Genomic DNA, 25,140 nt, shown 5'->3' on the forward strand with positions numbered 1-25,140 from the left:
CAAGTTTACACTAACATATATTAAGTTAGCAATAGAACCAGGCATCAAAAAACAATAAAAAAGTACAATACACACATAGTGCACTCATTACTTACCTTAAAATATTTATAGTCTTAATCTACGGTGAGACAAGTAGTATTTATTGTAAGAAATCAAGTGTGGTATGTATGGTAGTCAGCCAGGCTACCATACCAGGCCACCCCACCCACACATACACTTCTATGATATTTAAGCATCCCAGAGTGATAAAATGTATATACAGTTCACTCATTACTTACCTTAAAATATAGGGTGAGATGAGTAGTATTTATTGTAAAAAATCAAGTGTGGTATGTATGGTAGTCAGCCGGGCTACCATACCAGGCCAACCCACCTACACATAATATTCTATTACATTTAAGCATCCCAGAGCGATAAAATGTATATACAGTTCACTCATTACTTACCTTAAAATATTTGTAGTCTTAATGTAGGGTCAGGAGTAAGTAAATGAGATAAAACGAATAAATGAGAGAGAGAAAGAATGAGTGCATGAGAGAGGACAGGCGCAGAGTTATGTAAACAAACCAGGCGAAGGTAAGTTTTGTAAACGAAGTGTACACGTCTGGTTTGTGTACAAGTTACATTGTGTACAGGTTGTCTCTACATTGATATGGTAGAATAAATAAAGAAGAACACTCCCATTCTCATGTAACATCATTTTGAGAAGAAATGATGCTCTGAGTGAAGGCAATGGAAATAAGTCACTCTGACTTTTTTGGGTTATCCTAGGTTCTCTACACATATGTTGTTATGTATGATAATCTATGTAACTGTATTTGTGTATACCTGAATAAACTTACTTACATACATACAAAAGGAATAATTTTCTACAGTTACCCCCAGTAACACATTTTCTCTTATGTTAGATTAGAGAAAATGTTATTCTTGGCATCACTTGTACAAGTTATCTGGCTACCACATCTCATATTTATGTTTATTTATTCTATTGTAGGGTGTATTTATCATCTTTTTATATTATGTATCATGTTTATCATATAATTTTGAAAAAAATATCATGGATGGATTAATGAAAATGTGTATATTAACGGAATATACAACATTTAATGAGACTCGGTGATTATTATTATTATTATCATTTCTAATATGGCGTCACTTGTGCAAGTCTGCTACCACATCTCATATTTATGTTTATTTATTCTATTGTGGGGTGTATTTAACATCTTTTTATGTTATGTATCGTGTTTATTATATAATTTTGAAAAAATATCATAGATGGATTAATGAAAATGTGTATTTAACGTAATATACGACATTTAAATGAGACTCGATGATTATTATTATCATTACTAATATGACGTCTGGAGACATAAGACACTCTTACTGATTTTAATGTGTACCTGCACGCCAGCACAGTATGTAAGTTTATTTAAGTACAGGTATACATAAGTATAATTATCAGAGTATATATAAAAATGAAATAACTTTTAAAAACATTTGAAATTTTGGAGTTTCCAGACAAAATGGAGAGACGTAGTGCTTACTGAGCTCACGAAGAATGTAAACAAACAGGGTGGGGCGCGGTGGCCGTATTAGAAAGTCAGGTGGGGGGAGCCGTATAGCGAGTTTTGGTCATAATTTGAAATGACTGTATTAGCGGAACGCCGTAAAGTGAAACGCCGTAAAGCGGGGCCCTCCTGTACTGACACACAAGAAATTCAATAACATTTGATGAAGATTTCTGCTTGCTGGAGGGAGAGTGTGTGGAGGAGGTGAATGTATTCAGATATTTGGGAGTGGACATGTCAGCGGATGGGTCTATGAAAGATGAGGTGAATCATAGAATTGATGAGGGGAAAAGAGTGAGTAGTGCACCTAGGAGTCTGTGGAGACAAAGAACTTTGTCCTTGGAGGCAAAGAGGGGAATGTATGAGAGTATAGTTTTACCAACGCTCTTATATGGGTGTGAAGCATGGGTGATGAATGTTGCAGCGAGGAGAAGGCTGGAGGCAGTGGAGATGTCATGTCTGAGGGCAATGTGTGGTGTGAATATAATGCAGAGAATTCGTAGTTTGGAAGTTAGGAGGAGGTGCGGGATTACCAAAACTGTTGTCCAGAGGGCTGAGGAAGGGTTGTTGAGGTGGTTCGGACATGTAGAGAGAATGGAGCGAAACAGAATGACTTCAAGAGTGCATCAGTCTGTAGTGGAAGGAAGGCGGGGTAGGGGTCAGCCTAGGAAAGGTTGGAGAGAGGGGGTAAAGGAGGTTTTGTGTGCGAGGGGCTTGGACTTCCAGCAGGCATGCGTGAGCGTGTTTGACAGGAGTGAATGGAGACAAATGGTTTTTAATGCTTGACGTGCTGTTGGAGTGTGAGCAAAGTAACATTTATGAAGGGGTTCAGGGAAACCGGCAGGCCGGACTTGAGTCCTGGAGATGGGAAGTACAGTGCCTGCACTCTGAAGGAGGGGTGTTAATGTTGCAGGTTAAAAACTGAAGTGTAAAGCACCCTTCTGGCAAGACAGTGATGGAGTGAATGATGGTGAAAGTTTTTCTTTTTCGGGCCACCCTGCCTTGGTGGGAATCGGCCAGTGTGATAATAAAAAAAAAAAAAAAAAAAATTCTCCTTGCTGGTCCTGGATGTTAGTCATACAGTCAATACCTCCTTAATGAAGATAATCAATTCAGAAGACCAGGATTTTCACATCTAATTAATCTTAAATGATATCATAAGGCACTGGGAACTGACAAAAGAGAGACGTAGAGTTTGTATGGTGACAATTCTGAAATTGTTTTGACAAAAAAACTAAAATACTGTACATAAAAAAGTATATAACAATGATAAAAGGAGGTCATATACAATGACATAAATTTAAAAAGGTACAATATATCTTCAGTTTTGCAATCAGGGGACATTACACTTGTCAGATACACCTGACGTCATGTCAAGTGAACTTGTATAATAACCATATGTGATAAATTCCAACATTGTAAGGTGTTGTGAGTTTATCATGCACTTGAAGACCATCCAAGCACTTGTTTTGCACTCAAATGAAACAAGCCATCTTCAGGATCAGCTGAACTCTGTTGTGGAGCTGTTTAATTTACGAGGCTGAAAATTCAAGTGAAGCTACACTTCACTGTTACAGACCAGTACACTGTGCAGGTCAGGCTGGTCAAAGGAGGATATGGATACATACTTTATTTTGTATTGATAGAGTGATTTTTAGTGTAAAACAAAACCCTGTAATTGTTTTACATGATAGTAGGATTACTGGTGTCCATTTTTTCTGTCTCATAAACATGCAAGGTTTCAGGTACGTCTTCCTACTTCTACTTACACTTAGGTCACACTACACATACAAGCATATATATATACACACCCCTCTGGGTTTTCTTCTATTTTCTTACTAGTTCTTGTTCTTGTTTATTTTCTCTAACCTCCATGGGGAAGTGGAACAGAATTCTTCCTCCATAAGCCATGCGTGTTGTAGGAGGCGACTAAAATGCCTGGAGCAAGGGGCTAGTAACCTCTTCTCCTGTATATATTACTAAATGTAAAAGGAGAAACTTTCGTTTTTCCTTTTGGGCCACCCCGCCTCAGTGGGATACGGCCGGTGTGTTGAAAGAAAGAGTGATTTTTAAGAAAATAAGGCATTTCATTCTGTGCATTTCTTGTGCTGTTTTTCTTGCTTGCAAACTTACTACCACTAGGGGGTAATTAATTATTATTGTTTAAGTTGTACTAATTACAATATCCTGGGTTAGGCACTAAACACCATATGATGTCACTTGTCATAGTTTTGCTAGTTTAGGTTAAGCAGGATAATTTCACTCAATGTCTATAAGAATAATATTGCTAGTTTTTACAGTGTTACCTGCATATATTTAAGGCCTTTGTAAACCTAGTTAACTGCTACCAAACCTCCCAAACTGCACAGATTTCTAGATTATCAAATTTGATTTGGATAATAAGTTCAGAATTACAGTGTAATTTTTACATGCATGATTTGCAATTCTGACATTATAGTTGAACATTAGGATACTAAAGTTACAATTAGTATGCTACAATTACAACAATTAGAATACAACAACAAGGATACTGCAATTACAACAATTAGGACAGCAAATAATTACTGACTTCCTGTCATTCCACTTCATAGCAGAAATCTAAGGTTTTTATCTTTCAAAATACTTGGGGAACCTGCAGAATGTTAAATTTTGCTTATCACCTTGTTGACTGCTACATTCAACAGCACAGGAAAAACAACCATCACAGAGGTAAGGAAAGGCAAAATGAATTGCATATGTGTATGTAGCTGTCAATACAGCTTGATGGCTATGGCTAACAAGACATGGGACGGTGACCCATGATGTTGTGTGCTTTCACATTATGAATGAGATGCGATGCTCTCATGTCACATTCGTAATGAGGAGTAGAGCTATCCTAGTAATATAGAAAAACCACTGAATATTTTCATATATAAACCAAAATACTACGCAAGGAAAAAATCAAGATTATTATTTATCATACCTGGCAGCTTCCTCTAAAGCTTTATCTTTTTCTTCTTGCGTAACATCTTTCCAGAGAACCAGTGTGGCATCCTCCCCACCAGTCACAACCTTCGTCTCATTCTCCGACACTGCTATGGCCCAAGCCTTGTCTTCGTGCTCATCAAATGTTTGTATGCACTGACGGCTCTTTACTGTCCATAATTTAAGAAGTCCATCTGACCCAGTGGAAAGTATTTGCTGTCCTTCAGACACCCAAGAGAGTCGTAGAACACTCACACTATGGCCTTCAAGGGTCTGTGAGATGGGTGGGTGAATCATATGATAATTATGTACTATCCCTAGCTTTTTTTTTTTTACCATGCCAGTGGTTTCCCACTGAGGCAGGATGTTCTGACATTACAGCTATAATGCCCCTCCAAACTGCAATATTCTCACCTCTCCTTCAAAGCGCAGGCACTGTACTTCCCACCTCCAGGACTCAGGTCCAGCTAACCAGTTTCTCTGAATCCCTTCATAAATGTTACCTTCCTTACACTCCAACAGCACGTCAAGTCATGAAAACCACTTGCCTCCACTTGCTCCTATCTAACATGCTCTCACATACCTGCTGGATATCCAAGCCCTTTGCATACAAAAACCTCCTTCACCTCCCCCCTCCCTTCAACCTTTCCTAGGACATGTCCTACCTGTTCTTCCCTCTGCTACAAATTTATATATCCTCTCTAAATGTCCAGACTAACTCAATAACACCACATCAGCCCTCTGGATATTATTATTAGTAACCCCACACTTCCTTCTAATCTCCAAACTAGAATTCTCTGCTTAATATTCACACTATACACTGTTCACAGGCACATCTCCACTGCCTCCAGCTTCCTCTTAACTGCAACACCTAAAACCCATACTTCACACCCATATGAGTATTAGTACCACTATAATCTGGCATATTCCCCTTATTCCCTCTATGGACATGGTTCTTTGTCTTCACGGACACCTCAATGCACCCCTCATCTTTTTCCTTTGTTAATTCTATGGTTCACCTTATCTTTCGTAGACCTGTCTGCTGACAAGTCCACTTCTAAATATCTGAACACATTCCTTTCCTGAATACTCCATCTTTCCAATCTGATGTCCAGTCTTTCAGTACCTAAATTTTTTTTGTTACTCTGACCTTGCTCTTTCCTATGTTCACTTTTAATTTCCTTCTTTTACATATCTACCAACCTTAGCAACTTCTCTTCAAAATTTCCTAAATTTCTGTCACTCCAAACCACCTAACAGGATCAGGTGTTACTTTCAACAATAAAGTATGCTGGTGTGAGCCACCTGGGATATTTTAATGAAGAGCACTGTACATCCACATTTAAAGTAGTAAAAATGTTTGAAACATTTAGTTTCTTTAATTCAACCTCATTTAAATAAAATGTCTTAAATGTACAAAAATAAATTTCACAATATTAGGCTATAAAAGCATTATCAAGTACATGTATATATGAAGAACATACAGTATATACCCCATTGAGCAAAAGGATAAAAAAATTTAAGTAAAAAATAAAATAAAATGAATATAAACAATTGCTCAAATATATACAGAGGACCCCCAGTTTTCTTTCAGTGTGGAAATCACACAAGTTGGATTTTGAGCACTTTTTTTGGCAAAATTTCCCCCTGGGTTTCGTATATCTGCTTGAAAATCATTGGTACCAGACATGTCTGCCTGGGCCGCTCATACATTTGTGACTCACTCTTGGACACATTAAATGTCTTATTTTACGTTAATTTAGACATTTTCATTAATCGATCTATAATGTTTTCTTCAAAATTATCTAAGAAACATATTACATAGCATATAAACATGCCTTTGTTACTCGTATACTAAGAGTGCCCCTCTAGTTTTAACGCCATAGTAATAATACTAATACGTAATAATAGTAATCACTCTTGGGCACATTAAATGTCTTATTTTATGTTAACATAGATATTTTTATTAATTAACAGCATATAAACTACTTCTTTCAACAAACCGGTTGTATCCCACCGAGGCAGGGTGGCCCAAAAAGAAAAACGAAAGTTTCTCTTTTTTAAATTTAGTAATTTATACAGGAGAAGGGGTTACTAGCCCCTTGCTCCCGGCAATTTAGTCGCCTCTTACGACACGCATGGCTTACAGAGGAAGAATTCTGTTCCACTTCCCCATGGAGATAAGAGGAAATAAACAAGAACAAGAACTAGAAAGAAAATAGCAGAAAACCCAGAGGGGTGTGTGTATATATATGTATGTATGTATAGTATAGTGAGACCTAAGTGTAAGTAGAAGTAGCAAGACGTACCTGAAATCTTGCATGTTTATGAGACAGAAAAAAGGACACCAGTAATCCTACCATCATGTAAAACAATTACAGGCTTTCGTTTTACACTCACTTGGCAGGACGGCAGTACCTTCCTGGGCGGTTGCTGTCTACCAACCTACTACCTAGGAGCATATAAATATGCAATGTTTATATGCTATCAAGGGGTTGGTGGAGGGTAAACATTACATCTTCTCTGGTCTGGCATCAAAGAAAACGTGTATGAATCTGCGTTGGCTTCAGAGAAAATGTGTATGAATCTGCGTTGGATTTTCTTTACAATTCTCAGCATGAATTATTCATCACTTCTTCCTTTGTTCATGATGGCATCTAAAGGTAGTTGTTAGCAACGATCAAACTCAGTGAACATGATATGTCAATGGTAATAATATGGCTGTAGGCGGCAGTGTACGTAGCCAGTAGGTATACACCTGGGATGTAGTCCGCCTGTGACTACAAATAAATACTACTCACCAACAAGAGTCTTCAATAAAGGTATATAATGCTCATTTATCATTAAAATTAGTCATTTATATTTATTTCTCATTGTTTTCTGTATGTAAGACTACAGTTATTCTCTATAAAATGTATTTTTCGTTAATATATTTGGGTGTTGGAAACGGATTAATTGGATTTACAATATATCTTGTGGGAAATATTACTTTGGTTTTTGGCCATTTCGGATTTCGGCCACCCTTCTGGAACGGATTAATTACAAAAACTGGGGGTTTCCTGTATACAGAATAAATTGTCTTGGAGCTGCATCTTTGATTTCACTGAGATAAGTCTGCAAGGTATGCTAGTCAGCAGCATTTGTTGATGGAAAGGCAGTCAAAAAGATGAAAAACAAAAGTGCAGTCACTAATACTGGTTTTACAAACAATAGCCCTAATAGCCTAATAGCCCTAATATTTCTATTTATGAGAGTTTATGTGAACACAGACATAATCAAAACTTCTAGTTAAAATAATCTACTTGATAAAATTATGTGGATAATGTAATATATAACCATAAAAGTAATTAAGCATTATACAAATAACCCACACAAGAGAGAGAGAAAACTTATGACCACATTTCGGTTTGACTTGGACCATTTACAAAGTCATGCAGTAATTAAGCATATAAAGCTTCAGCCATTTAATATTCTAAAAGAGACTTACAGCAGCATTACTAAAATCTGATAAAGTCCAGATTTTGATGGTGGCATCAGCAGAAGCTGTGGCCAGGACCTCATCCACAGGTGAGAACTGGACGCACCACACACCTCTCCGATGACCCCGAAGGATTCCCAGTAATGACAAGTTTTTACTGTCCCAGATCTGTGACACAAGAATAAATAATGCTTTCAGCAGTTTACAGGTAAGATAAAATAATATGATATACCTACATATTTACCCTTTACAACCTTTATACCTTTGATGAGTTCCAAGAGTTTTTTACTCATCTGGTGCTTACCTGGTCTACCAGGCTGTTGCTGCTGGTGGCCCACAGCCCCATATATCCATCACAGCTTAATTAATCTGGCAAGCAATCACATATTCTAAAAAGTCTCTCATATGTAGTTTTATAAACATGTGTAAGTTTATTATTATCCATAAGCAAATACAGTGGTACCTTGACTTACGAGTTTAATTCATTCTGTGACGGAGCTTGTAACTCAATTTGCTCGTACAGTATGTCAAATCAATTTTCCTCATTGAAATTAATTGAAATGCCATTATTCCACTGCAGCAGAATTCCTGGCTCTAAGAGACAGGAGAAAATACTTCAATATGAAGCTAATATCAACTCTACGGCTTATTTATCTATCACAACCGATGAAATATGACATAATAAACAATATAAATAGCAAAGAAACACTATATATACTGTAGAATGAATAAAATATGTTATTATGTGACAAGTGGTGGCAGCCACTCCCAAGGTAAAAATAATTATCGCTCTGACCATATCTTCTCATTCTTACCCTTCTGAGGTCTTACTATAAGAGAAACAGTGTGTTTGTGAGGCTAACTGCACTAGATCACTAATTTCATAAGGAAAACACTGAAATAAAAGCAATTTTCTAGTGTTTTTCCATGATTTCATGCTTTAATTCAATGGACATCATTCTCTTCTTCTCCTCATCATTGTCCTTTGCACTTACTTTCTTAGGACCCATGGTTAGAAAAAAAAATTTGGCAAAACTGCACAAAAAGCACAAAACACTGGGATGCTGGGCAGATGTTGTGGCATTCGCTGTGCCAACTAGTGGCAGCGTATCTGAAGCTCGCTTGTAACTCGAATTTTGACTCACAACTCAAAGCAAAAAATCGACCAAGCGACAGCTCGTAACTCGGAAAACTCGTAAGTAGGGGCACTCATAAGTCAAGGTAGTACTGTACTGCACTAATTAATTTGGAATGACAGACAAACTGGCGATAAATCAGGTAAGACAAATATACCTACTTAGATGAGCTATCATTGTACAATTTTTCACTTAGGTATGAGCTTTATCATGTTTTACGGAAGGACATGCAATTAGAACATTGATACAGTACAACTCTAAAATTCACAAGCTTTGTAAGACACAAGATATACAGTGGTCCCTTGAGTTATGATATTAATTCATTCCAGAAGATGAACCATACCTCCATACTAGTGTAACTCAAACCCCAAGATACAAAATTTTTTGGTAATTCATTCCAGGACTCAGAAAGTGAAACTTTTACTGTACCTTAGATATGCATGCTCACAGCTATAACTCACAGGCACTGTATCTCTCTTCATCTTCTCTCTTATTCACAATAATAGATTCTTCTATCTCTACGATAACCTCACTGCTTTTTTTCACTAGCTTAGATTCATCAGCCACTTTAATATTCTTTATTATCTCTTTTTGCTTGATAATAGCCTCAGTAGGAAATGGGTGATGTGTTAATAACAAAAATAATAATGTTTGATCGTGAAAAGCCATACTCATGCACAAATGAACTGATAATGTGTATGTGTTTATACTTTAGGTTCAAACCTATGAACTCTGACAAAGATGTCAGTATATGCACATGGCTGTATTGCTGGGAATAATAATAATAATAATAATAATAATAATGATAATAGAATTCTTCCTCCATAAGCTGTGTGTGTTGTAAGAGGCGACTAAAATGCCAGGAGCAAGGGGCTAGTAACCCCTTCTGTATAAATTACTAAATTTAAAAAGAGAAACTTTCGTTTTTCTTTTTGGGCCACCCTGCCTTGGTGGGATACAGCTGGTTTGTTGAAAAAAAAATAATAATAATAATAATAATATTTCTCCACGAGGAAGTGGAACAGAATTCTTCCTCCATAAGTCATGCGTGTCGCAAGAGGCGACTAAAATGCTGGGAGCAAGGGGCTAGTAACTCCTCCTCCTGTATAAATTACTAAATGTAAAAAAAAAAAAAAAAATCTATGTTTCTTTTTTTTTGGGTCACCCTGCCTTGATGGGAGATGGCCATTGTGTTAACCCTTTTACCGTGTCCAACTTACTAACATGCAGGTGCTGGTACTGCGTCCTATGTGTTAGTAAGCACCATTTTTCGTACTCACAAATCTGCCAACTGCCAATACTTTTTACCTCAGGTCAACTCTTTGGGTCTTCTTCCCTCTATTCATTCATTTAAAAAAAATCTAAAGCCAGCTGGGTACATACAGTGTATCATGGTTAACTACTCAGGGGATGACTACATGTCTTACATACTAGTACACCTCACTAGCAAAGTTAAACCAGCTTCCCCACCAACAAACTAGGTAAGTAAGTGACTGAAAGATGACTTGTTCAGTCCAAATTTTTTACAATTTCATAATACTAACAATTAAATTCAGCCACAAGGCACACTAAGTATAATCCTAGGATAACCCAGTAAAGTCAAACTATATATGAATTATTTCCATGTTTTAATTAGTAATACACTCTTGATTAGTATTACACTTGTCATATTACAAGTATTCATTATATAAATATAGCCTTAGAAGACCAAAATAGTAAAAAAAAAAAATAATACAATAACAATTACAAAGTATATGTCTTTTTTTTTTCAACAAACCGGCCGTATCCCACTAAGGCAGGGTTGCCCAAAAAGAATTTATACAGGAGAAGGGGTTACTAACCCCTTGCTCCCGGCATTTTTAGTCACCTCTTACAACACGCATGGCTTACGGAGGAAGAATTCTGTTCCACTTCCCCATGGAGATAAGAGGAAATAAACAAGAATAAGAACTAGAAAGAAAATAGAAGAAAACCAAGAGGGGTGTGTGTATATATGTGCTTGTACATGTATGTGTAGTGTGACCTAAGTGTAAGTAGAAGTAGCAAGACGTAGTACCTGAAATCTTGCATGTTCATGAGACAGAAAAAAGGACACCAGCAATCCTACTATCATGTAAAACAAGTACAGGCTTTCGTTTTACACTCACTTGGCAGGACAGTAATACCTCCCTGGGTAAAATACATCTATTTAAAAAATAGTATATATAGCATTAAATATTAAAAAAGTTAAAAAAAAAAAAATTAAATAAATAAATATATATATATATATATATATATATATATATATATATATATATATATATATATATATATATATATATATATATATATATACATACAGTGGACCCCCGCATAACGATTACCTCCGAATGTGACCAATTATGTAAGTGTATTTATATAAGTGCGTTTGTACGTGTATGTTTGGGGGTCTGAAATGGACTAATCTACTTCACAATATTTCTTATGGGAACAAATTCGGTCAGTACTGGCATCTGAACATACTTCTGGAGTGAAAAAATATCGTTAACCGGGGGTCCACTGTATATATATATATATATATATATATATATATATATATATATATATATGTATATATATATATATATATATATATATATATATATATATATATATATATATATATATATATATATATATATATATATATATATATTAATATATATTATATATTATATATTATATATTATATTATATATATATATATATATATATATATATATATATATATATATATATATATTATATATATATATATATATATATATATATATATATATATATATATATATATATATATATATATATATGTATGTATATATATATATATATGTATATATATATATATATATATATATATGTATATATATATATATATGTATATATATATATATATATATGTATATATATATATATATTTTTTTTTTTTTTTTTTTTTTTTTTCAACAAGTCGGCCGTCTCCCACCGAGGCAGGGTGACCCAAAAAAGAAAGAAAATCCCCAAAAAGAAAATACTTTCATCATCATTCAACACTTTCACCACACTCGCACATTATCACTGTTTTTGCAGAGGTGCTCAGAATACAACAGTCTAGAAGCTTAAACATATAAAGATACACAACATATCCCTCCAAACTGCCAATATCCCAAACCCCTCCTTTAAAGTGCAGGCATTGTACTTCCCATTTCCAGGACTCAAGTCCGACTATATGAAAATAACCGGTTTCCCTGAATCCCTTCACTAAATATTACCCTGCTCACACTCCAACAGATCGTCATGTCCCAAGTACCATTCGTCTCCATTCACTCCTATCTAACACGCTCACGCACGCTTGCTGGAAGTCCAAGCCCCTTACCCACAAAACCTCCTTTACCCCCTCTCTCCAACCCTTTCGAGGACGACCCCTACCCCGCCTTCCTTCCCCTATAGATTTATATGCTTTCCATGTCATTCTACTGTGATCCATTCTCTCTAAATGACCAAACCACCTCAACAACCCCTCTTCTGCCCTCTGACTAATACTTTTATTAACTCCACACCTTCTCCTAATTTCCACACTCCGAATTTTCTGCATAATATTTACACCACACATTGCCCTTAAACAGGACATCTCCGCTGCCTCCAACCGTCTCCTCGCTGCTGCATTTACCACCCAAGCTTCACACCCATATAAGAGTGTTGGTACTACTATACTTTCATACATTCCCTTCTTTGCCTCCATAGATAACGTTTTTTGACTCCACATATACCTCAACGCACCACTCACCTTTTTTCCCTCATCAATTCTATGATTAACCTCATCCTTCATAAATCCATCCGCCGACACGTCAACTCCCAAGTATCTGAAAACATTCACTTCTTCCATACTCCTCCTCCCCAATTTGATATCCAATTTTTCTTTATCTAAATCATTTGACACCCTCATCACCTTACTCTTTTCTATGTTCACTTTCAACTTTCTACCTTTACACACATTCCCAAACTCATCCACTAACCTTTGCAATTTTTCTTTAGAATCTCCCATAAGCACAGTATCATCAGCAAAAAGTAACTGTGTCAATTCCCATTTTGAATTTGATTCCCCATAATTTAATCCCACCCCTCTCCCAAACACCCTAGCATTTACTTCCTTTACAACCCCATCTATAAATATATTAAACAACCATGGTGACATTACACATCCCTGTCTAAGACCTACTTTTACCGGGAAGTAGTCTCCCTCTCTTCTACACACCCTAACCTGAGCCTCACTATCCTCATAAAAACTCTTTACAGCATTTAATAACTTACCACCTATTCCATATACTTGCAACATCTGCCACATTGCTCCTCTATCCACTCTATCATATGCCTTTTCTAAATCCATAAATGCAATAAAAACTTCCCTATCTTTATCTAAATACTGTTCACATATATGCTTCAATGTAAACACCTGATCTACACATCCCCTACCCACTCTAAAACCTCCTTGCTCATCCGCAATCCTACATTCTGTCTTACCTCTAATTCTTTCAATTATAACCCTACCGTACACTTTTCCTGGTATACTCAGTAAGCTTATTCCTCTATAATTTTTAGTCTCTTTTGTCCCCTTTCCCTTTATATAAAGGGACTATACATGCTCTCTGCCAATCCCTAGGTACCTTCCCCTCTTTCATACATTTATTAAACAAAAGTACCAACCACTCCAACACTATATCCCCCCCTTCTTTTAACATTTCTGTCATGATCCCATCAGTTCCAGCTGCTTTACCCCCTTTCATTTTACGTAATGCCTCACGTACCTCCCCCACACTTACATTCTGCTCTTCTTCACTCCTAAAAGATGGTATACCTCCCTGACCAGTGCATGAAATTACTGCCTCTGTTTCTTCCTTAACATTTAAAAGTTCCTCAAAATATTCTCGCCATCTACCTAATACCTCCATCTCCCCATCTACTAACTCCCCTACTCTGTTTTTAACTGACAAATCCATATTTTCCCTAGGCTTTCTTAACTTGTTTAACTCACTCCAAAATTTTTTCTTATTTTCATTAAAATTTCTTGACAGTGCCTCTCCCACTCTATCATCTGCTCTCCTTTTGCACTCTCTCACCACTCTCTTTACCTTTCTTTTACTCTCCATATACTCTGCTCTTCTTATAACACTTCTGCTTTGTAAAAACCTCTCATAAGCTACCTTTTTCTCTTTTATCACACCCTTTACTTCATCATTCCACCAATCACTCCTCTTTCCTCCTGCCCCCACCCTCCTATAACCACAAACTTCTGCCCCACATTCTAATACTGCATTTTTAAAACTATTCCAACCCTCTTCAACCCCCCCACTACTCATCTTTGCACTAGCCCACCTTTCTGCCAATAGTCGCTTATATCTCACCCGAACTTCCTCCTCCCTTAGTTTATACACTTTCACCTCCCTCTTACTTGTTGTTGCCACCTTCCTCTTTTCCCATCTACCTCTTACTCTAACTGTAGCTACAACTAAATAATGATCCGACATATCAGTTGCCCCTCTATAAACATGTACATCCTGGAGCCTACCCATCAACCTTTTATCCACCAATACATAATCTAATAAACTACTTTCATTACGTGCTACATCATACCTTGTATATTTATTTATCCTCTTTTTCATAAAATATGTATTACTTATTACCAAATTTCTTTCTACACATAGCTCAATTAAAGGCTCCCCATTTACATTTACCCCTGGCACCCCAAATTTACCTACTACTCCCTCCATAACATTTTTACCCACTTTAGCATTAAAATCCCCAACCACCATTACTCTCACACTTGATTCAAAACTCCCCACGCATTCACTCAACATTTCCCAAAATCTCTCTCTCTCCTCTACACTTCTCTCTTCTCCAGGTGCATACACGCTTATTATAACCCACTTTTCACATCCAATCTTTATTTTACTCCACATAATCCTTGAATTAATACATTTATAGTCCCTCTTTTCCTGCCATAGCTTATCCTTCAACATTATTGCTACTCCTTCTTTAGCTCTAACTCTATTTGAAACCCCTGACCTAATCCCATTTATTCCTCTCCACTGAAACTCTCCCACCCCCTTCAGCTTTGTTTCACTTAAAGCCAGGACATCCAGCTTCTTCTCATTCATAACATCCACAATCATCTCTTTCTTATCATCTGCACAACATCCACGCACATTCAGACTTCCCACTTTGACAATTTTCTTCTTCTTATTCTTTTTAGTAATCTTTACAGGAAAAGGGGTTACTAGCCCATTGTTCCCGGCATTTTAGTTGACTTTTACAACACGCATGGCTTACGGAGGAAAGATTCTTATTCCACTTCCCCATGGATATAAAAGGAAAATTAATAAGACCAAGAACTATTAAGATAAAATCAAAGAAAACTCAGATGAGTGTGTATAAATAAATGTGTACATGTATGTGTAGTGTGACCTAAGTGTAAGTAGAAGTAGCAAGACATGCCTGTAATCTTGCATATTTATGAGACAGACAAAAGAGATCAGCAATCCTACCATCATGTAAAACAATCACAGGCTTCGTTTTACACTCACTTGGCAGGACGGTAGTACCTCCCTGGGTGGTTGCTGTCTACCAACCTACTACCTTATATATTATATATATATATTATATATTATATATTATATATTATATATTATATATTATTATATATTATATATTATTATATATTATATATTATATATTATATATATATATTATATATTACATATTATATATATATAATATATTATATATATATTATATATATATATATATATATATATATATATATATATATATATATATATATATATATATATATATATATATATATATATATATATATATATATCTATATATATATTAGCATCAATAAATTGTAAAATGTTAATGTTGCTGGCACATTTACACCACTGTTGTTGATTAGTGATCATTTTATCACCAACCTCAACACTCCATAAAATTGTTAGTTTCATCAGATTTTGCTCATTTTAGTCTTATTTGGTTTAGAACAACAAGCTCTATCAATCTATAAAAAATATTGTTTATTTTCCAAAATCTTCCCAGACACACAAAGGAATTTTTTTTTTCAGGCTATCCCACAGTTAAGGGTTAAAAAATAATAACAATAATCTGTTTCTACAAGTACATGAAACATCTGTTACAGACCTAGCTGACATTATTGGCATATGTACTACTGTATGTAGAAAGCCCCTGGTTATACAGAGCATTTCGAGTAACACAGGTTAATATTGCTCCCCAGGATGTGACGCAAAACGGACATACCATCATACATATATTGTATCTTCAGTTTTTAATTGCAACTCAAAAAAAAAAATTCCTCTAATAGGGTAAATCGTAACTCCAAATTATCGCAACTTCTGGGACCACTGTAGTTTTATTAAAGGACTTTTCAGGAATCAATTAATTTAACTACATATTTTCAAATGGAAAGAAAATATATAGAAAAATCTATTACCCTTGTATATCATCAGGATACAAATTATAATATTTTAGTACTTCCAGGGAAGTACTACCGTCCTGCCAGATGACTGTGAAACAGAAACCTGTAACTGTTTTGCATGATGGTAGGATTGCTGGTTTCTTTTTCTGTCTCATAAACACGCTAGATAACAGGGATATCTTGCTACTCCTACTTACACTTTGGTCACACTTCACAGACACGCACATGCATATATATATACATACATCTAGGTTTTTCTCCTTTTTCTAAATAGCTCTTGTTCCTCTTTATTTCTTCTATTGTCCATGGGGAAGTGGAAAAGAATCTTTCCTCCGTAAGCCATGCGTGTCGTATGAGGCGACTAAAATGCCGGGAGCAATGGGCTAGTAACCCCTTCTCCTGTAGACATTTACTAAAAAAGAGAAGAAAAACTTTATAAAACTGGGATGCTTAAATGTGCGTGGATGTAGTGCGGATGACAAGAAACAGATGATTGCTGATGTTATGAATGAAAAGAAGTTGGATGTCCTGGCCCTAAGCGAAACAAAGCTGAAGGGGGTAGGGGAGTTTCGGTGGGGGGAAATAAATGGGATTAAATCTGGAGTATCTGAGAGAGTTAGAGCAAAGGAAGGGATAGCAGTAATGTTGAATGATCAGTTATGGAAGGAGAAAAGAGAATATGAATGTGTAAATTCAAGAATTATGTGGATTAAAGTAAAGGTTGGATGCGAGAAGTGGGTCATAATAAGCGTGTATGCACCTGGAGAAGAGAGGAATGCAGAGGAGAGAGAGAGATTTTGGGAGATGTTAAGTGAATGTATAGGAGCCTTTGAACCAAGTGAGAGAGTAATTGTGGTAGGGGACCTGAATGCTAAAGTAGGAGAAACTTTTAGAGACGGTGTGGTAGGTAAGTTTGGGGTGCCAGGTGTAAATGATAATGGGAGCCCTTTGATTGAACTTTGTATAAAAAGGGGTTTAGTTATAGGTAATACATATTTTAAGAAAAAGAGGATAAATAAGTATACAAGATATGATGCAGGGCGAAATGACAGTAGTTTGTTGGATTATGTATTGGTAGATAAAAGACTGTTGAGTAGACTTCAGGATGTACATGTTTATAGAGGGGTCACAGATATATCAGATCACTTTCTAGTTGTAGCTACACTGAGAGTAAAAGGTAGATGGGATACAAGGAGAACAGAAGCATCAAGGAAGAGAGAGGTGAAGGTTTATAAACTAAAAGAGGAGGCAGTTAGGGTAAGATATAAACAGCTATTGGAGGATAGATGGGCTAATGAGAGCATAGGCAATGGGATCGAAGAGGTATGGGGTAGGTTTAAAAATGTTGTGTTAGAGTGTTCAGCAAAAGTTTGTGGTTACAGGAAAGTGGGTGCGGGAGGGAAGAGGAGCGATTGGTGGAATGATGATGTGAAGAGAGTAGTAAGGGAGAAAAAGTTAGCATATGAGAAGTTTTTACAAAGTAGAAGTGATGTAAGGAGGGAAGAGTATATGGAGAAAAAGAGAGAGGTTAAGAGAGTGGTGAAGCAATGTAAAAAGAGAGCAAATGAGAGAGTGGGTGAGATGTTATCAACAAATTTTGTTGAAAATAAGAAAAAGTTTTGGAGTGAAATTAACAAGTTAAGAAAGCCTAGAGAACAAATGGATTTGTCAGTTAAAAATAGGAGAGGAGAGTTATTAAATGGAGAGTTAGAGGTATTGGGAAGATGGAGGGAATATTTTGAGGAATTGTTAAATGTTGATGAAGATAGGGAAGCTGTGATTTCGTGTATAGGGCAAGGAGGAACAACATCTTGTAGGAGTGAGGAAGAGCCAGTTGTGAGTGTGGGGGAAGTTCGTGAGGCAGTAGGTAAAATGAAAGGGGGTAAGGCAGCCAGGATTGATGGGATAAAGATAGAAATGTTAAAAGCAGGTAGGGATATAGTTTTGGAGTGGTTGGTGCAATTATTTAATAAATGTATGGAAGAGGGTAAGGTACCTAGGGATTGGCAGAGAGCATGCATAGTTCCTTTGTATAAAGGCAAAGGGGATAAAAGAGACTGCAAAAATTATAGGGGGATAAGTCTGTTGAGTATACCTGGCAAAGTGTATGGTAGAGTTATTATTGAAAGAATTAAGAGTAAGGCGGAGAATAGGATAGCAGATGAACAAGTGTGTGGACCAGGTGTTTACAGTGAAACATATAAGTGAACAGTATTTAGATAAGGCTAAAGAGGTCTTTGTGGCATTTATGGATTTGGAAAAGGCATATGACAGGGTGGATAGGGGGGCAATGTGGCAGATGTTGCAGGTGTATGGTGTAGGAGGTAGGTTACTGAAAGCAGTGAAGAGTTTTTACAAGGATAGTGAGGCTCAAGTTAGAGTATGTAGGAAAGAGGGAAATTATTTCCCAGTAAAAGTAGGCCTTAGACAAGGATGTGTGATGTCACCGTGGTTGTTTAATATATTTATAGATGGGGTTGTAAGAGAAGTAAATGCGAGGGTCTTGGCAAGAGGCGTGGAGTTAAAAGATAAAAAATCACACAAAGTGGGAGTTGTCACAGTTGCTCTTTGCTGATGACACTGTGCTCTTGGGAGATTCTGAAGAGAAGTTGCAGAGATTGGTGGATGAACTTGGTAGGGTGTGCAAAAGAAGAAAATTGAAAGTGAATACAGGAACGAGTAAGGTTATGAGGATAACAAAAAGATTAGGTGATGAAAGATTGAATATCAGATTGGAGGGAGAGAGTATGGAGGAGGTGAATGTATTCAGATATTTGGGAGTGGACGTGTCAGCGGATGGGTCTATGAAAGATGAGGTGAATCATAGAATTGATGAGGGGAAAAGGGTGAGTGGTGCACTTAGGAGTCTGTGGAGACAAAGAACTTTGTCCTTGGAGGCAAAGAGGGGAATGTATGAGAGTATAGTTTTACCAACGCTCTTATATGGGTGTGAAGCATGGGTGATGAATGTTGCAGCGAGGAGAAGGCTGGAGGCAGTGGAGATGTCATGTCTGAGAGCAATGTGTGGTGTGAATATAATGCAGAGAATTCGTAGTTTGGAAGTTAGGAGGAGGTGCGGGATTACCAAAACTGTTGTCCAGAGGGCTGAGGAAGGGTTGTTGAGGTGGTTCGGACATGTGGAGAGAATGGAGCGAAACAGAATAACTTCAAGAGTGTATCAGTCTGTAGTGGAAGGAAGGCGGGGTAGGGGTCGGCCTAGGAAAGGTTGGAGGGAGGGGGTAAAGGAGGTTTTGTGTGCGAGGGGCTTGGACTTCCAGCAGGCATGCGTGAGCGTGTTTGATAGGAGTGAATGGAGACAAATGGTTTTTAATACTTGATGTGCTGTTGGAGTGTGAGCAAAGTAACATTTATGAAGGGGTTCAGGGAAACCGGCAGGCCGGACTTGAGTCCTGGAGATGGGAAGTACAGTGCCTGCACTCTGAAGGAGGGGTGTTAATGTTGCAGTTTAAAAACTGTAGTGTAGAGCACCCTTCTGGCAAGACAGTGATGGAGTGAATGATGGTGAAAGTTTTTCTTTTTCGGGCCACCCTGCCTTGGTGGGAATCAGCCAGTGTGATAATAAAAAAAATAAATAAATAACATATATTTCAATGAACATTTTATGTTATACACAGTGGCGGCTCGTCCATAGAAGCTGCAGAGCTGCAGTCCCCCCCAGATACTCACTGCCAGACGTATGACTTCATCAATCTTACAGTAAAATAATTTGCAACTGACAAATATATTACACTATAGGTAGTAGGTTGGTAGACAGCAACCGCCCTGGGAGGTACTACCGTCCTGCCAAGTGAGTGTAAAACGAAAGCCTGTAATTGTTTTACATGATGGTAGGATTGCTGGTGTCCTTTTTTCTGTCTCATGAACATGCAAGATTTCAGGTACGTCTTGCTACTTCTACTTACACTTAGGTCACACTACACATACATGTACAAGCACATATATACACACCCCTCTGGGTTTTCTTCTATTTTCTTTCTAGTTCTTATTCTTGTTTATTTCCTCTTATCTCCATGGGGAAGTGGAACAGAATTCTTCCTCCGTAAGCCATGCGTGTTGTAAGAGGCAACTAAAATGCCGGGAGCAAGGGGCTAGTAACCTCTTCTCCTGTATATATTACTAAATGTAAAAGGAGAAACTTTCGTTTTTCCTTTTGGGCCACCCCGCCTCGGTGGGATACGGCCGGTGTGTTGAAAGAAGAAAGAAATATATTACACCTAGGTAGTAGGTTGGTAAACAGCAACCACCCAGGGAGGTACTACCGTCCTGCCAAGTGAGTGTAAAACCAAAGCCTGTAATTGTTTTACATGATGGTAGGATTGCTGGCATCTTTTGTCTGTCTCATAAACATGCAAGATTCCAGGTATGTCTTGCTACTTCTACTTACACTTAGGCCACACTACACTTACATGTACATGTTCTTGTTCTTGTTTATTTCCTTTTATCTCCATGGGGAAGTGGAACATAATTCTTCCTCCATAAGCCATGCATGTCGTAAGAAGCGACTAAAATGCCGGGAGCAAAGGGCTAGTAACCCCTTCTCCTGTACATATTACCAAATTTTAAAAAAGAAACTTTCGTTTGTCTTTTTGGGCCACCCTGCCTTGGTGGGATGTGGCTGGTTTGTTGAAAAAAAAAAATATATATTACAGGAAAAATCTGTTGTATGTTGTTTTCAATGTAGTATTTACAGTGGACCCCCGACTAACGGCGGCATCAAGTAACACCAAATTCGTCTAATGGTGCTCTTTAGCGTAAAAAAATGGCTCTACCAACAGCAAAAAACTCATCTAACAGCGTTCGTCCCGAACATGTCCATGCGGCCGGAGCGCGGCCTGAGTAGGCCCAGCCACTCCAAGACTCGGTGTGCCATTGTTTACAAGCCATTGCGGTCAATTCCACGTGTACCTGCGATATATTTTGTATTATTCCAGTGTTTTTAGTGCTTTTAATTACTAAATAAGCCACCAAGGGCCCCAAGAAAGCTTCTCGTGCCAAGCCTGTGGTAAAAAGGGTGAGAATTACGATGGATATGAAGAAAGAGATCATTGAAAAATACGAAAGTGGAGTGCGTATGTTCGAGTTGGAAAGGCTATACTACAAACCCCATTCAACCATCAGTACTATCTTGACTAAGAGAAAGGCAATCAAGGAAGCTGTTGTTGTGAAAGGTGCAAGTATGTTTTCAAAACGGGGACCGCAAATAAATGAAGAGGCAGAGAGACTGTTGTTGGTATGGATAAACGAAAAACAATTATCAGAAGACAGTGTGTCTCAGTCAATAATATGTGAAAAGGCAAGGAAGTTGCATGATGATTTCGTTAAGAAAATGCCTCAAAATAGTGATGATATTGATGAATTTAAGGCCAGCAAAGGATGGTTTGAGAGATTTAAGAATCGTAGTGGCATACACAGTGTGGTAAGGCATGGTGAGGTTGCCAGTTCAGATAAAAAAGCGACTGAAAAATATGTGAAGGACTTTAAGGAATACATAGACACTGAAAACTTAAAACCTGAACGAGTGTTTAATTGTGACGAAACAGGCCTGTTTTGGAAGAAAATGCCAAACAGGACCTACATTACTCAGCAGGAAAAGGCACTCTCAGGACATAAGCCTATGAAAGACAGGCTGACATTAATGTTGTGTAGTAATGCTAGTGACGATTGCAAAGTGAAGCCTTTATTGGTATATCACTCTGAAACTCCCAGTGTGTTCAGGAAAAATAATATAGTCAAGGGTAATTTGTGTGTGCTGTGGAAATCAAACGCTAAGGCATGGGGTCACTAGAGAACTTTTCATGGACTGGTTTTATGGTGTGTTTGGCCCCACTGTGAAAAATTACCTCCAGGAAAAGAAATTGTCACTCAAGTGCCTCCTGGTACTGGACAATGCTGCTGCTCATCCTCACAACTTGCAAGAGCAAATTACAGGGGAGTTAAGCTTCGTTGAAGTGAAGTTTTTGCCTTCTAATACAACTCTTCTCCTCCAGCCCATGGACCAGCAGGTCATTTCAAACTTCAAAGAACTCTACACCAAAGTAGTGTTTCAAAAGTGCTTTGAAGTGACCTCAGACACTCAAGTGACCCTAAGAGAGTTTTGGAAAGATCACTTCAGTATCCTCAGTTGCATAAACCTTATAGGTAAGGCTTAAGGAGTGACTACCAGGACTTTGAACTCTGCTTGGAGGAAACTGTGGCCACACTGTGTACAAGAGAGGGGTTTTGAAGGGTTTGAGGCTAACCCTCAGGAGCCTATGCCAGTAGTGGAAGCTATTGTCATTGGGGAAGTCCTTGGGGTTGGAGGTTTGTGGCGAGGATGTGGAAGAGTTGGTGCAGAACGACGAGGAAGAACTAACCACTGCAGACCTACAAGAGCTTGAGGTGCAACAGCAACAGATCACATCTCAGGAATGTTCTTCAGAGCAGGAGGAAGAGAGACGGAGGAAGATGCCTTCGTCAAAGATTAGGGAAATGTGTACAATGTTTACAAAGGTGCAAGCATTTATCGATGAATTTTATCCTGTCACAGCTGTTGCAAGCCATATTGGCAACATGTACAATGACACTCTTGTGTCCAATTTTAGGGAAATCCTAAGGGCACATGAGAAACAGAGCTCTCTGGACAGATTTTTGGTGCGACAGGGGTCCAGTGACTCTCAAGCTGGTCCTACTGGCATTAAAAAACCAAGAAGGGAGGTAACCCCACCAAAGGACTTAGTACATGTACCTGAAGTCTTTATGGAAGGGGATTCCCCTTCCAAACAATAAAACACCTCAATCTCTCCTGCTGCTGGCACATCACTCATCAACAACTCCACAATAAAGGTAAGTGGCATTTAATTATTGTTTATTTTGCATGTCCCATTCGTTTTTGTGTAGGGAAATATATATTTCATGTAAAAAAATATTATTTTGTTTAATACTTTTGGGTGTCTGGAATGGATTAATTCTATTTCCATTATTTCTCAATTCGACTAACGGCAAATTCAACTAAAGGCTAGCTCTCTGGAACGGAATACAGCCACTGGTCGAGGGTCCACTGTATAAGCAAATTTTTTTTTTTTTTGTTGAAACGAGATAAAAAATTATTAAAAATAGAAGTTCAATGCAGTACGATAGTACAGGAATTACTGGCATTACATCTAGCAGTGAGGAGCTGCATTCGATGCAACACACACCCAGTTGCAATCAGTCTGTTTACGCTATGAGTATGCGCGTTGTAACACGTGGCCAGTATTGGTGTTGGTGGTCATTTAAATTCTTTTCAATAGTGTTAAATTTAATTACCATTTGATAAATGATGACAGTGGAAACTAGAGAAAACTCAGTTAAATATTTACAAAGTACTATTAACTTTTTGCAGTTGATTTTAAGTGAAAAAGTAAAGATAAAAGAAAAAGGATGACATACACCAGTTTTATCCATTCTACAAAAAAGTACAAGCAGGAGCAAAGAATATACCTGCCAGTTTAGCATCAGTGTTTACCAGAAAAGTGAATGGCTTTGTGGCTGTGATGAAAAGAGTGCTTTATTCTGTTTTCCATGCTTACTATTTGGTGGAGACTCTTCATGGACAAAAAGTGGCATGACTGACCTGAGACATTTACCAGAAAACGTAATGAAACATGAGCAGTCAACCAATCATATACATAATGTTAATGATTTGTAAATGCTGGGTAAAGTGAACACTGCAGCTCAAATTGATTCAGCATACAAGATTTCGATAGCAAAACACAATTTCAAGTAGTTGTAATATTATCACTTCTGCTAGCCATGTCTCCACCAGCAGGACTGTGATGACCTCTATGGGTACATTGATGAACTGGAACGAGGCACAACTCGTTCTCACCGAACCAGACCTCAGACGCCGACGGTGCCTGGAAGCCTCGCTAATCGCCGTCACCGACACTATAGAACGCAACACTGGAAACTACAAAATTTCAAAAACATTGGCATACATGATACTTAAGCAGCACCAACCCAACAACACAGGAGTCACGTGATTTCATCGTCTACCCTCGCCTCGCATGGGCCAGTAGGCCTTCTACAGTGTTCCTCCATTCTTATGTTCTTATGACATTCCTCAGGTCACGTGCGTCACGTCTCACTCTCCGCCTATATATATAATGTCTTTCTACCTCTGTATGTTAGAAGTGATCAAGGTTCCAGGACCGAAACGTTTTCTAATAAATATGTTATAGTGTTTGCTTACATGTCTTTCTAAACCAACATATATGTGAGCACTTATCATTATTAACATAAGAACATAAAAAAGGAGGAACACTGCAGCAGGCCTGTTGGCCCATACTAGGCAGGTCCTTTACAATTCATCCCACTAACAAACATTTGACCAACCCAATTTTCAATGCTACCCAAGAAATAAGCTCTGATGTGAAAGTCCCACTCAAATCCAACCCCTCCCACTCATGTATTTATCCAACCTAAATTTGAAACTACCCAAAGTCCTAGCCTCAATAACCCAACTAG

At 37.6% G+C, this 25,140-nt stretch overlaps 1 protein-coding gene across 2 annotated transcripts in view; it reads right to left on the bottom strand.

Moving 5' to 3' along the window:
* The window catches only part of LOC128684518 (transducin beta-like protein 3), a 76,912-nt gene that overhangs the window by 20,197 nt on the left and 31,575 nt on the right, over positions 1-25,140 (bottom strand). For both annotated transcript variants that reach the window (XM_070096284.1, XM_070096287.1), the window contains 2 exons: positions 8,020-8,178; positions 4,531-4,805 (listed from right to left, as the gene is read on the bottom strand). In XM_070096284.1, the coding sequence (XP_069952385.1) occupies positions 4,531-4,805; positions 8,020-8,178 (434 nt within the window). The remainder of the gene's footprint in view (positions 1-4,530; positions 4,806-8,019; positions 8,179-25,140) is intronic.

The sequence above is a fragment of the Cherax quadricarinatus genome, chromosome 4 (assembly GCF_038502225.1).
Source record: "Cherax quadricarinatus isolate ZL_2023a chromosome 4, ASM3850222v1, whole genome shotgun sequence".
In the NCBI taxonomy this organism is placed as follows: Eukaryota; Metazoa; Arthropoda; class Malacostraca; order Decapoda; family Parastacidae; genus Cherax; species Cherax quadricarinatus.